This window comes from Schistocerca americana, chromosome 9, assembly GCF_021461395.2.
Source record: "Schistocerca americana isolate TAMUIC-IGC-003095 chromosome 9, iqSchAmer2.1, whole genome shotgun sequence".
Lineage (NCBI taxonomy): Eukaryota > Metazoa > Arthropoda > Insecta > Orthoptera > Acrididae > Schistocerca > Schistocerca americana.
The window spans coordinates 19,726,540-19,739,873 of NC_060127.1; the positions used below are offsets into that span (position 1 = coordinate 19,726,540).

A 13,334-nucleotide genomic window follows, 5' to 3' on the forward strand; every position below is an offset into this window, starting at 1 on the left:
TTCCGAAGTAAGAGTGATTTCAGGTGTGCCGCAGGGGAGTGTCGTAGGACCATTGCTATTCACAATATACATAAATGACCTTGTGGATGACATCGGAAGTTCACTGAGGCTTTTTGCGGATGATGCTGTAGTATATCGAGAGGTTGTAACAATGGAAAATTGTACTGAAATGCAGAAGAATCTGCATAGAAAGAAAAATCCTTTATTATTTAACTACAATATAGCAGGTAAGCAACTGAAAGCACTTAATTCCATAAATTATCTGGGAGTAGGCATTAGGAGTGATTTAAAATGGAATGATCATATAAAGTTGATCGTCGTTAAAGCAGATGCCAGACTGAGATTCATTGGAAGAATCGTAAGGAAATGCAATCCGAAAACAAAGGAAGTAGGTTACAGTACGCTTGTTCGCCCACTGCTTGAATACTGCTCACCACTGTGGGATCCGTACCAGATGGGGTTGATAAAGAGATAGAGAAGATACAACGGAGAGCAGCGCGTTTCGTTACAGGATCATTTAGTAATCGCGAAAGCGTTACGGAGATGACAGATAAACTCCAGTGGAAGTCTCTGCAGGAGAGACGCTCAGTAGCTCGGTACGGGCTTTTGTCGAAGTTTCGAGAACATGCCTTCACCGAGGAGTCAAGCAGAATATTGCTCCCTCCTACGTATATCTCGCGAAGAGACCATGAGGATAAAATCAGAGAGATTAGAGCCCACACAGAGGCATACCGACAATCCTTCTTTCCACGAACAATACGAGGGAGAACCGATAGAGGTACTCAAGGTACCCTCCGCCACACACTGTCTGGTGGCTTGCGGAGTATGGATGTAGCTGTAGATGTAGAATTAAATAAGTTTTGATTATTTTTAATTTGCCGAATGATCTTTCGGCTATTGCATAAATGAGACGTATTGTATAAAATAATAAAATTGCGGTCAACACTTCCGTAATGTCGCATTCTAGCATCGCATATTAAATTACAATTTCCGTACATGATTGGTGAAAAGTCCATGACCGAGTGAATTTAGGTAGAACAGTATGATAAGTATTAATAAATTTAAGTGAAAAATAAGGGCTTGTTATACCAAAAACTGGTGTCGAAAATTGAAGCAACAAACCGCTATTTCCCTGCCTTGTGTATAATTCACAATGTAATCACACATATGTCCGTACGATCGTATGGCACAAAGAAGACGCCTACCAGACTCTTTGCAGTGAAGGACCACGGAAAAAACATAAGCAGGACAGTTTCAAAGTGATGTGGCTTGGTGGGTTTAATGTGAATGGTTCTGTTGTTTCTCGGATGTTGCGACAGTTTATAGAGACCGAAACTGTATCGCGAAGACCAGAGTAGGGCCGACTGCATGTGATATCAGAAAGAGAGGACCATTATTTGGCTATAAGGGTACGATGGTACTGCCTTAGTAGTACACGACAACTGGCATCTGTCCTCGCAGTAATCGCTGGACGGGTTGTATCGAGACAAATGGTGCACAGAAGGCTTCAGCAGAGTGGACTTTATTATCAGGAGACCTGCTGTACATGTATCAAAAAATGGCTCTGAGCACTATGGGACTTAACTTCTAACGTCATCAGTCCCCTAGAACTTAGAAGTACTTAAACCTAACTAACCTAAAGACGTCACACACATCCATGCCCGAAGCAGGATTCGAACCTGCGACCGTAGCGGTCGCGCGGTTCCAGACTGTAGCGCCTAGAACCGCTCGGCCAACATGTATCCCTGACGTATCTTCACAGAAGGGAACATATTGAGTGGATGCATCAAAATGCCACCTGGGCAGTCGAACAGTGGGCCAATGTTCTTTACGCAGATGAGTCCCGATTTGGTCTGGAGAGTGATTCTCGACGGATTCGTATCTGGAGGGGACGTGGTAACGATTCCTGGACCCAAATATTGTGGAAAGAGACCAATATTGAGGAGGGTCCTTAATGGCGTGGGCCAGGATTACGCTGACTACTCGAACACAACTTGGTGCAGTGGTACGGGTGAATCGACAAGGTTTAGCTGTTGTCAGGTATCTTGATAAGATCTTGGGACCTCATATGTGGTTGTTGCGAGGTGCTGTGGGCCAGACTTCGTGTTAATGGACGAAAGTGCTCGACCTCATAAGAGCACAGGTGGTTGATGTTTTCTTGGAAGTGAAAGATATTGCTTGCAAGGCGCGGCCTGCGCGTTCTCCTGATTTGAATCTTATAGAAGGATGTCTGGGATGCACTAGGGAGACGGGTTGCATCACGTCAGCATCCACCAACCGCTCTGCAAGACTTGCGAGCAGTTCTGCATGAAAAATGGCCGTTATTGCCTCAATATGAGATTGGTGACATCATTCACAGTATGCCCCACTACTGTCAGGCCTGCATTGCTGTCAGAGGTGGTCGCACCCTGTACTTAGTACATTTTCCAGTTGTCTGAAAGTTACGTGCAGATCCGTTATGTTGGAAAAACGAAGGACATTTTTGTCTACGGTTGTGCATGTTGCAGTTGCTTACGTTTTGTATTCTTTACATTGTTTCTGTTTTAGTACCATCTGTTTATACTGTTTTGTGGCAAAATAAATGCAACTTTGCAAAATTACCGCTTGTTGCTTTAATTATTGACCCCAGTGTATTTACGTTGGAATTCATCACATATTTGTAATAAAATTGGTTCGTCCACAGCGAGCAAAAAACATGGTGTTACAAACTTGAATACTCGACAGATTGCACTCATGCCAGTACTTTTGTGTCTTGTACATTATTGAAAATAGTGTTGTTGTTGTGGTCTTCAGTCCTGAGACTGGTTTGATGCAGCTCTCCATGCTACTCTATCCTGTGCAAGCTTCTTCATCTCCCAGTACCTACTGCAACCTACATCCTTCTGAATCTGCTTAATGTATTCATCTCTTGGTCTCCCTCTATGATTTTTACCCTCCACGCTGCCCTCCAATACTAAATTGGTGATCCATTGATGCCTCAGAACATGTCCTACCAACCGATCCATTCTTCTAGTCAAGTTGTCCCACAAACTTCTCTTCTCCTCAATACTATTCAATATCTCCTCATTAGGTATGTGATCTCCCCATCTAATCTTCAGCATTCTTCTGTAGCACCACATTTCGAAAGCTTCTACACTCTTCTTGTCCAAACTATTTATCGTCCATGTTTCACTTCCATACATGGCTACACTCCATACAAATACATTCAGAAACGACTTCCTGGCACTTGAATCTATACTCGATGTTAACAAATTTCTCTTCTTCAGAAACGCTTTCCTTGCCATTGCCAGTCTACATTTTATATCCTCTCTACTTCGACCACCGTCAGTTATTTTGCACCCCAAATAGAAAAACTCCTTTACTACTTTAAGTGTCTCATTTCCTAATCTAATTCCCTCAGCATCACCCGACTTAATTCGACTACATTCCATTATCCTCGTTTTGCTTTTGTTGATGTTCATCTTATATCCTCCTTTCAAGACACTGTCCATTCCGTTCAACAGCTCGTCCAAGTCCTCTGCTGTCTCTGACAGAATTACAATGTCATCGGTGAACCTCAAATTTTTTATTTCTTCTCCAAGGTTTATAATACCTACTCCTAATTTTTCTTTTGTTTCCTTCACTGCTTGCTCAATATACAGATTGAATAACATTGGGGAGAGGCTACAACCCTGTCTCACTCCCTTCCCAACCACTGCTTCCCTTTCATGTCCCTCGACCCTTATAACTGCCATCTGTTTTCTGTACAAATTGTAAATAGCCTTTCGCTCCCTGTATTTTACCCTTGCCACCTTCAGAATTTGAAAGAGAGTATTCTAGTCAGCATTGTCAAAAGCTTTCTCTAAGTCTACAAATGCTAGAAACGTAGGTTTGCCTTTCCGTAATCTTTCTTCTAAGATAAGTCGTAGGGTCAGTATTGCCTCAAGTGTTCCGATCTTCCCCGATGTCGGCTTCCACTAGTTTTTCCATTCGTCTGTAAAGAATTTGCGTTAGTATTTTGCAGCCGTAACTTATTAAACTGATAGTTTGGTGATTTTCACATCTGTCAACACCTGCTTTCTTTGGGATTGGAATTATTATATTCTTCTTGAAGTCTGAGGGTATTTCGCCTGTCTCATACATCTTGCTCACCAGATGGTAGAGTTTTGTCAGGACTGGCTCTCCCAAGGCTGTCAGTAGTTCTAATGGAATGTTGTCTACTCCCAGGGCCTTGTTTCGACTCAGGTCTTTCAGTGCTCTGTCAAACTCTTCACGCAGTTTCATATCTCCCTTTTCATCTTCATCTACATCCTCTTCCATTTCCATAATATTGTCCTCAAGTACATCGCCCTTGTATAGACCCTCTATATACTCCTTCCACCTTTCTGCTTTCCCTTCTTTGCTTAGAACTGGGTTTCCATCTGGGCTCTTGATATTCATACAAGTGGTTCTCTTATCTCCAAAGGTCTCTTTAATTTTCCTGTAGGCAGTATCTATCTTACCCCTAGTGAGAAAAGCCTCTACATCCTTACATTTGTCCTCTAGCCATCCCTGCTTAGCCATTTTGCACTTCCTGTCGATCTCATTTTTGAAACGTTTGTATTCCTTTTTGCCTGCTTCATTTACTGCGTTTTTATATTTTCTCCTTTCATAAATTAAATTCAATACTTCTTCTGTCACCCAAGGATTTCTACTAGCCCTCGTCTTTTTACTTACTTGATCCTCTGCTGCCTTTACTACTTTATCCCTCAAAGTTATCCATTCTTCTTTTACTGTATTTCTTTCCCCCATTCCTGTCAATTGTTCCCTTATGCTCTCCTTGAAACTCTGTAGAACCTCTGGTTTAGTCAGCTTATCCAGGTCCCATCTCCTTAAATTCCCACCTTTTTGCAGTTTCTTCAATTTTAATCTGCTGTTCATAACCAGTAGATTGTGGTCAGAGTCCACATCTGCCCCTGTAAATGCCTTACAATTTAAAACCTGGTTCCTAAATCTCTGTCTTACCATTATATAATCTATCTGAAACCTGTCACTATCTCCAGACTTCTTCCATGTATACAACCTTCTTTCATGATTCTTAAACCAAGTGTTAGCTATGATTAAGTTGTGCTCTGTGCTAAATTCTACCAGGCGGCTTCCTCTTTCATTTCTTATTCCCAGTCCATATTCACCTACTACGTGTCCGTCTCTCCCTTTTCCTACTGCCGAATTCCAGTCACCCATTACTATTAAATTTTCGTCTCCCTTCACTGTCTGAATAATTTCTTTTATTTCATCATACATTTCTTCAATTTCTTCGTCATCTGCAGAGTAGCTTTGTACTCCTTGTTGGTCTGCTCCACTTCCTTATTCACACATGACCACTGGGGCAAATCATGTCGATGAGGCACATGAATGAAAATCACGTTGGTGTGGGTTAACACTCCTAGAGTCTTCTTCAGTGTCGAAGTAGTCATCTTCCTTTCGTTTCTGCTGTGTGAGGGTTGAATATAAATAAGAGGAAGGGCAGCGATTGGGAAGACGATGAAGGAAACACAGGGTATCATAATATCTATGCTTATTGGCTCATATGCATGATCTACATCTACATCTACATCTACATCTACATCTACATCTATACTCCGCGAGCCACCTTACGGTTTGTGGCGGAGGGTACTTATTGTACCACTATCTGATCCCCCCTTCCCTGTTCCATTCACGAATTGTGCGTGGGAAGAACGACTGCTTGTAAGTCTCCGTATTTGCTCTAATTTCTCGGATCTTTTCGTTGTGATCATTACGCGAGATATATGTGGGCGGTAGTAATATGTTGCCCATCTCTTCCCGGAATGTGCTCTCTCGTAATTTCGATAATAAACCTCTCCGTATTGCGTAACGCCTTTCTTGAAGTGTCCGCCACTGGAGCTTGTTCAGCATCTCCGTAACGCTCTCGCGCTGACTAAATGTCCCCATGACGAATCGCGCTGCTTTTCGCTGGATCATGTCTATCTCTTCTATTAATCCAACCTGGTAAGGGTCCCATACTGATGAGCAATACTCAAGAATCGGACGAACAAGCGTTTTGTAAGCTACTTCTTTCGTCGATGAGTCACATTTTCTTAGAATTCTTCCTATGAATCTCAACCTGGCGCCTGCTTTTCCCACTATTTGTTTTATGTGATCATTCCACTTCAGATCGCTCCGGATAGTAACTCCTAAGTATTTTACGGTCGTTACCGCTTCCAATGATTTACCACCTATGGCATAATCGTACTGGAATGGATTTCTGCCCCTATGTATGCGCATTATATTACATTTATCTACGTTTAGGGAAAGCTGCCAGCTGTCGCACCATGCATTAATCCTCTGCAGGTCCTCCTGGAGTACGTACGAGTCTTCTGATGTTGCTACTTTCTTGTAGACAACCGTGTCATCTGCAAATAGCCTCACGGAGCTACCGATGTTGTCAACTAAGTCATTTATGTATATTGTAAACAATAAAGGTCCTATCACGCTTCCCTGCGGTACTCCCGAAATTAGCTCTACATCTGCAGATTTTGAACCGTTAAGAATGACATGTTGTGTTCTTTCTTCTAGGAAATCCTGAATCCAATCACAAACCTGGTCCGATATTCCGTAAGCTCGTATTTTTTTCACTAAACGTAAGTGCGGAACCGTATCAAATGCCTTCCTGAAGTCCAGGAATACGGGATCAATCTGCTCGCCAGTGTCTACGGCACTGTGAATTTCTTGGGCAAATAGGGCGAGCTGAGTTTCACATGTTCTCTGTTTGCGGAATCCATGTTGGTTATGATGAAGGAGATTTGTATTATCTAAGAACGTCATAATACGAGAACACAAAACATGTTCCATTATTCTACAACAGATTGACGTAAGCGAAATAGGCCTATAATTATTCGCATCTGATTTATGACCCTTCTTGAAAATGGGAACGACCTGCGCTTTCTTCCAGTCGCTAGGTACTTTACGTTCTTCCAGCGATCTACGATAAATTGCTGATAGAAAGGGGGCAAGTTCTTTAGCATAATCACTGTAGAATCTTAAGGGTATCTCGTCTGGTCCTGATGCTTTTCCGCTACTAAGTGATAGCAGTTGTTTTTCAATTCCGATATCGTTTATTTCAATATTTTCCATTTTGGCGTCCGTGCGACGGCTGAAGTCAGGGACCGTGTTACGATTTTCCGCAGTGAAACAGTTTCGGAACACTGAATTCAGTATTTCTGCCTTTCTTCGGTCGTCCTCTGTTTCGGTGCCATCGTGGTCAACGAGTGACTGAATAGGGGATTTAGATCCGCTTACCGATTTTACATATGACCAAAACTTTTTAGGGTTCTTGTTTAGATTGTTTGCCAATGTTTTATGTTCGAATTCGTTGAATGCTTCTCTCATTGCTCTCTTTACGCTCTTTTTCGCTTCGTTCAGCTTTTCCTTATCAGCTATGATTCGACTACTCTTAAACCTATGATGAAGCTTTCTTTGTTTCCGTAGTACCTTTCGTACATGATTGTTATACCACGGTGGATCTTTCCCCTCGCTTTGGACCTTAGTCGGTACGAACTTATCTAAGGCGTACTGGACGATGTTTCTGAATTTTTTCCATTTTTGTTCCACATCCTCTTCCTCAGAAATGAACGTTTGATGGTGGTCACTCAGATATTCTGCGATTTGTGCCCTATCACTCTTGTTAAGCAAATATATTTTCCTTCCTTTCTTGGCATTTCTTATTACACTTGTAGTCATTGATGCAACCACTGACTTATGATCACTGATACCCTCTTCTACATTCACGGAGTCGAAAAGTTCCGGTCTATTTGTTGCTATGAGGTCTAAAACGGTTAGCTTCACGAGTTGGTTCTCTAACTATCTGCTCGAAGTAATTCTCGGACAAGGCAGTCAGGATAATGTCACAAGAGTCTCTGTCCCTGGCTCCAGTTCTGATTGTGTGACTATCCCATTCTATACCTGGTAGATTGAAGTCTCCCCCTATTACAATAGTATGATCACGAAACTTCTTCACGACGTTCTGCAGGTTCTCTCTGAGGCGCTCAACTACTACGGTTGCTGATGCAGGTGGTCTATAGAAGCATCCGACTATCATATCTGACCCACCTTTGATACTTAACTTAACCCAGATTATTTCACATTCGCATTCGCTAATAACTTCACTGGATATTATTGAATTCTTTACTGCTATAAATACTCCTCCACCATTGGCGTTTATCCTATCCTTGCGGTATATATTCCATTCTGTGTCTAGGATTTCGTTACTGTTCACTTCCGGTTTTAACCAACTTTCCGTTCCTAATACTATATGCGCACTATTTCCTTCAATAAGAGATACTAATTCAGGAACCTTGCCCTGGATACTCCTGCAGTTTACCAATAATACGTTAACTTTTCCTGTTTTTGGTCTCTGAGGACGGACGTTCTTTATCGACGATGATAATGTCCTCTCTGGTAAGCCGTCAGGTATTTTATCGTTTCGCCCAAGGGGGGTCCCTCTAACCTAAAAATTGATAATTGTCCATAGGCAGTAATGATATTATTGAAATAATGTTTGTCACAAATCTATAGCACAAAAGCATTCATTGCCGGTTTCAACTGGCATGGACTCTCATATGGAAGCCCGTGGAGAATAGGATCACCATAATTAAGAATGGGCAATATTAGTGACTGTGAGTTTCTTTTTAAACTTGAGGGGAAATACTTTTTTATAGGTTTGTAGTGAATGAAGTGATGGTGACACCTTCTTACATACTTGAGTTGTTTGTTTAGTCCAGTCTAGGTAATGTTTCAGAACTACTGAAGAAAAGGTTCTTTTTGTGCTGTTTAGGTTTAATTGTGGAAAAGATTCTGTGAAATGAGGCGTAATAGGTATTTTGTGAGTGACTAAGATTGCTTGCATTTTAGTTAAGTTTTGAACCTGCATTATGCGCTCACTCGGGTAAAGCATGTAAGTCTGCATTTAGGTGCTGTATGGCTGTTCACAGGTATGTTGGACTTTCTCTTAGGTATGACTGAAGGTTGTCTGCATACATATAATGCAAAAGAGTCAGTTTTCATGTAATTGATGACTAGTTTTGATTTACCTGAACCCATTTTGAAATCATCCTGTGAAATGAAAAGTTAAAATTATGATTTATCCAATAAACGGTTACAAAAATGAAGTGCATATTGCAGGATACAGAGCATATCGTACCAGGGTATATGTACCAAACGGACCAAATGGTACATTCTGTAATGGCTTGCAAATCATGTTAAGACTATACATATATGTGTATCAAAGTCAAGATTTTTTGTGAACATTGGCAGGACAAACATACAACTGATAGTCTAGTTCCTACGCTGTCACAAGGAAACCTCAGGTGGGGAGTGCCATATCAGGATGCAGGGAATTTCTTTATTACATTTTCCAAATATCAAGGACAAAAAAATTAATACAATAAAAATACAAATTAGCTACCATATTTCAGCTTTTTAAAATTGTCGAGACACTTCTGGACATTTAAAACCTGTGAATAATCAGCAACAGCAGTGCCACTTATATACAGACAAAAGCCATATGTTATAGCAACACATAAAATCAACCACTGTGAACCATAAAATAGTGTGCAAAGAAACCAAAGTAGTACGAAACTCAAATCACCACCACATTTAGAATTACATCATCTTTGTAGAAAGCTTAATCGCAAGCAAGCCTAAGAGAATGCACAACTATAAAAACTTTTTTAAATTGGCACTTCAGTGGCACTAACATATTTTGTCTTACACTGTACCAAATGCCTGTGCTCATGATAGTAAATTACAACATGATGTATCTATGCAATCCAAGTATAAAACTTAGAAAATTTGTGATATCTTTTTGTTGCCCCCTTTTATTAATCCTCTGGTTTGGCTCCTTCCTTTCACGCATTTCCTTGCCCGCCTATCTCCATCCCGAACCTCCCCCCCCCTCCCCCCGCCCTTTTCTCAGGAAAGGTTGCAGTTCTTGTTTCTTCCTGGAATTGCTATTGCCCTTTTGCATTAATCCTTTGTATTATATTTCATTTACGTGCCATCACTACTGTAGTGTTGGATTAAATAGATTCATACCATAATGAGGCGTTGCGTTTACTACAGTATGAGACACAACCTAGGATTTTAACATCTGTTTGCACCAATGAAGTGTCAGTTTTAAAAAAGTTATAGTTACACATTCTGTTAGGTCTGTTTGTGATAAGGTAATTTATGATGATGATGTAATTTGAAAGGTGGTGATGACTTTGAATGTCATACTAATTTGGTTTCTTTCCACACTCTTTTATGGATGTAATGATTGATGATATGTGTTGCTATAGTGGGTATGACTTTTGTTTCATGAATTTTGTATGTATACGCTGTAAGTGGTGCTGCTGTTGTTGACTGTTAATTGGTTTTACATGTCCTGTTGTTTTCAAAGCAAAAAAATCATGTGAGCATACATGTGGTTGTTGACTTGTACTATATTGTATCAGTTGTTTTATTTTTGGTTATTGTAAATTGTAATAAAGACATTCCCTGCATCCTACCCCCTCCCCCCCCCCCCCCCCAAATAAAGAAACCATTCCCTAGCCCCCACACTCGTTTTTTTTCCCCTGGAGTGGTTCCATTTCTAGCCTCTCCCCGGAATGGCCATTGCTTTCTGGCTTTAATCCTTCATATATTTCAAACATCTAACATTCCTACTTTACTGTTGGATTAAACAGATACATCATGTTGTCATGTGCTATTTTGGGCCCTAGCATTTGGTACAGTGGGAGGGAAAACCTAGTCTTTTCATTTTTGTTTTACCAATGAAGTGTTATTAAAAAGGCTTTTATAGGCATATATTCTGTATGAAGCATCAAAAGGTGATGTTTTGTTCCACCTCATACTATCTTTCATCATTTCGCAGTGAACAATATTGTTTGTTGCTATAACATATGACTTTAATTTGTATGCATCATATGTGACGCTGCTGCTTGCTTTTAAATGTGATGCTGTTTTTGGGATCAAATTAAGAATAAATTAAAGGGCTTTTAAATGTCCTGCTGTTCCTGGAAAATTTTAAAAAGCTGAAACGTGGTAGTTGGCCTGTGCTTTTATGTGTTCATACAAGGATTCCAAACATGAGAGCATTATTTTTGAAGTTAGAGATCTGTCACAACTTTAGAATGCAGGGGAAGGGGGGCGGGGGATTGTATATTTAATTTCAATAAACATGTGTTTAGGTTGTTTGCCTTCATTTCTTGACATGAGCATGATCCTGGGGAATAGATTTGCGCTTATACTTGGTACCACACCACTGTCAAATTGCAAATTGTTTCAATTGTAAGCCTGCAGGTATGGAGAACAGCTGTCATGCAGATAGGCGTGACAACTACCTTGCAGTATGTGAGAAGAAGGAGTGATGTACAGTGTGAAACAGACAAGTAGGAGACTAGAGGAAAAGGGAGGTTTGAGGTTAGGTATGCTTGCCTAAGATGGAAGTTGAAGGTGTGTGAAGTTACACAGAAAGACCTATTGAATACAGAGGAATGGGAAATAAAGAGTATTCTTTGTGAGGAAATATGGTTGAGAAATATGGACAAATCCAAAAACAATTATCCATCTGTACTGAAGGGTGAAAAGTAGTTAGTGCATTGTACAGTTATTGCAGTTTCTCTTAATCCTTTTTTCAGGAGCTCAGACATAAAGTGGAGCCAAGAAGTAGTGGCAGTGAACCAGAACGGTATTGTACAATTTTTTTCTTGTATCTCTTCTTTTTCATTTAGTGCATGGGGTGTCCCACAGCTTCATATTGTGTGCATTGTCGCAGCAAATAACGATGTACACATGTATACACAGAATATTGAACACTGGTGACAGGTGCCTGTTGTTGTAACTGCGACCGGGATGGTCGTGGGGTAGCAATGCCGGAAAGCGTGCGGGATCCGCGGAGAGGCCCGCGAACAACAACACAACGAGAGTGGACGGACACGACCAACTAAGGACCGAATGAATACAACAAGATCGAACAACAGAGTCACAAGGAAACAAACACGTCCACTCTAACGCGAGGCGAGGTGTCAACAGACGTACGCGAGATCAGACTGGCTGGCTGAGCGAGAGGCAGGCGCTTGAGTACGCTATGGGGGGCGCTGCTAATGGCCGCTGGAACCACGTGCTCCACTGTGGTGCCCTCACACTAAAAGCAGGGCAGGAGACGCGCGGTGCCACAGCTTACGGCGCGATGGTGCAGAGACCTCTATGGATCTTCGACGTCCATGACGTCTGGCGCGGATTCAAATTCCGCGGTGCGCGGTACCAGACCTGTAATGTTTACACCCTTGATCCACTGTGAAACATGCAGCCATGTTCTCCTATTCTGCCCACAGCTTGTGTTCCTGTAATTAATTAATTAGTATCTACAGGGCTGGAGAATGCCCACTCTTCGAAATTACTTACACGAAACTGTGGTAAAATTGTGAATTCCATTCATTGGAACATCAAATTTGGCACGAGTTTGAAAATTACAGATACCTCCCATTGTTGGAAATATTGGTTCAGTGTAAAACACATCACCCTGGGTCATGGTGTCTTTCATGAGCCAACAACTTGTATCTTAACTTGCGAGAGGGCAGTTGTCACCATCCTGTGCGGTCCTGAGGGGCTCAGCATTTGGATGCGGGTATGGTGACGCTGGGTTCGTAAGCTGGGGATGGTAAGCGTCATCAGTCCTCCATTACTGTAAGCTCTGAGCATGTTTCAGCGACCACTGTGCAGTGCAACAATGGAACTTTGTGTGTTTTGGAGAACTGGTGCCTTGGCTTCACCGCCTGGACTCCAAGGAAGGTACACACCGCTATATATATATATATATATATATATATATATATATATAAGAACCAAAGATTCAGGTACGAGCACATGCACTTGTCAGTTTTCCTGTGCGGGAAACGCTGCACTTGAAATAAGTTATTTGGAAGCCATTGGCAATTAGCTTACCACCTAAGCCAAATCCCTCAGCCCACCATCAGAAGCCTACTAAGCTCTCCCCTCAACACAAGCAACCACCTCCTCCCATAAGTAAAAAAAAAACGTCCTTTGAAAACTAGTTCCAAGTCGAAGAAGTGGTGGTTAAGCTTTTGGATCGGTGAGCACTCTCCCTCTCTGATGGGAATCATGCTCTTGAGAATATGGACTTACAGTTGAAGAGCCGACCTAAGATTTTAGGTTGGAGATTTCAGTGTGTTCCAGAGTGGCTGGTTCCAACTCTTTTCTTCCAGAATCAGCCAGCTGCAAGTATCTGCTGTCTTCTTTTAATTCTTTATACTGCTTTTTCACTCTTTCACAGTGTATTGGATTTGACACAGTGA

General features: G+C 41.5%; 1 protein-coding gene across 11 annotated transcripts in view; it reads left to right on the top strand.

Annotated features, from left to right (window-relative positions):
* The window catches only part of LOC124551077 (gastrula zinc finger protein XlCGF7.1-like), a 430,243-nt gene that overhangs the window by 94,793 nt on the left and 322,116 nt on the right, over window positions 1-13,334 (top strand). For 7 of the 11 annotated variants that reach the window (XM_047125998.1, XM_047125991.1, XM_047125992.1 and 4 more), the window contains one exon: window positions 11,658-11,707. The exons of the other annotated variants lie outside the window; for them this stretch is intronic. In XM_047125998.1, the coding sequence (XP_046981954.1) occupies window positions 11,658-11,707 (50 nt within the window). The remainder of the gene's footprint in view (window positions 1-11,657; window positions 11,708-13,334) is intronic. 11 annotated transcript variants of the gene reach the window in all.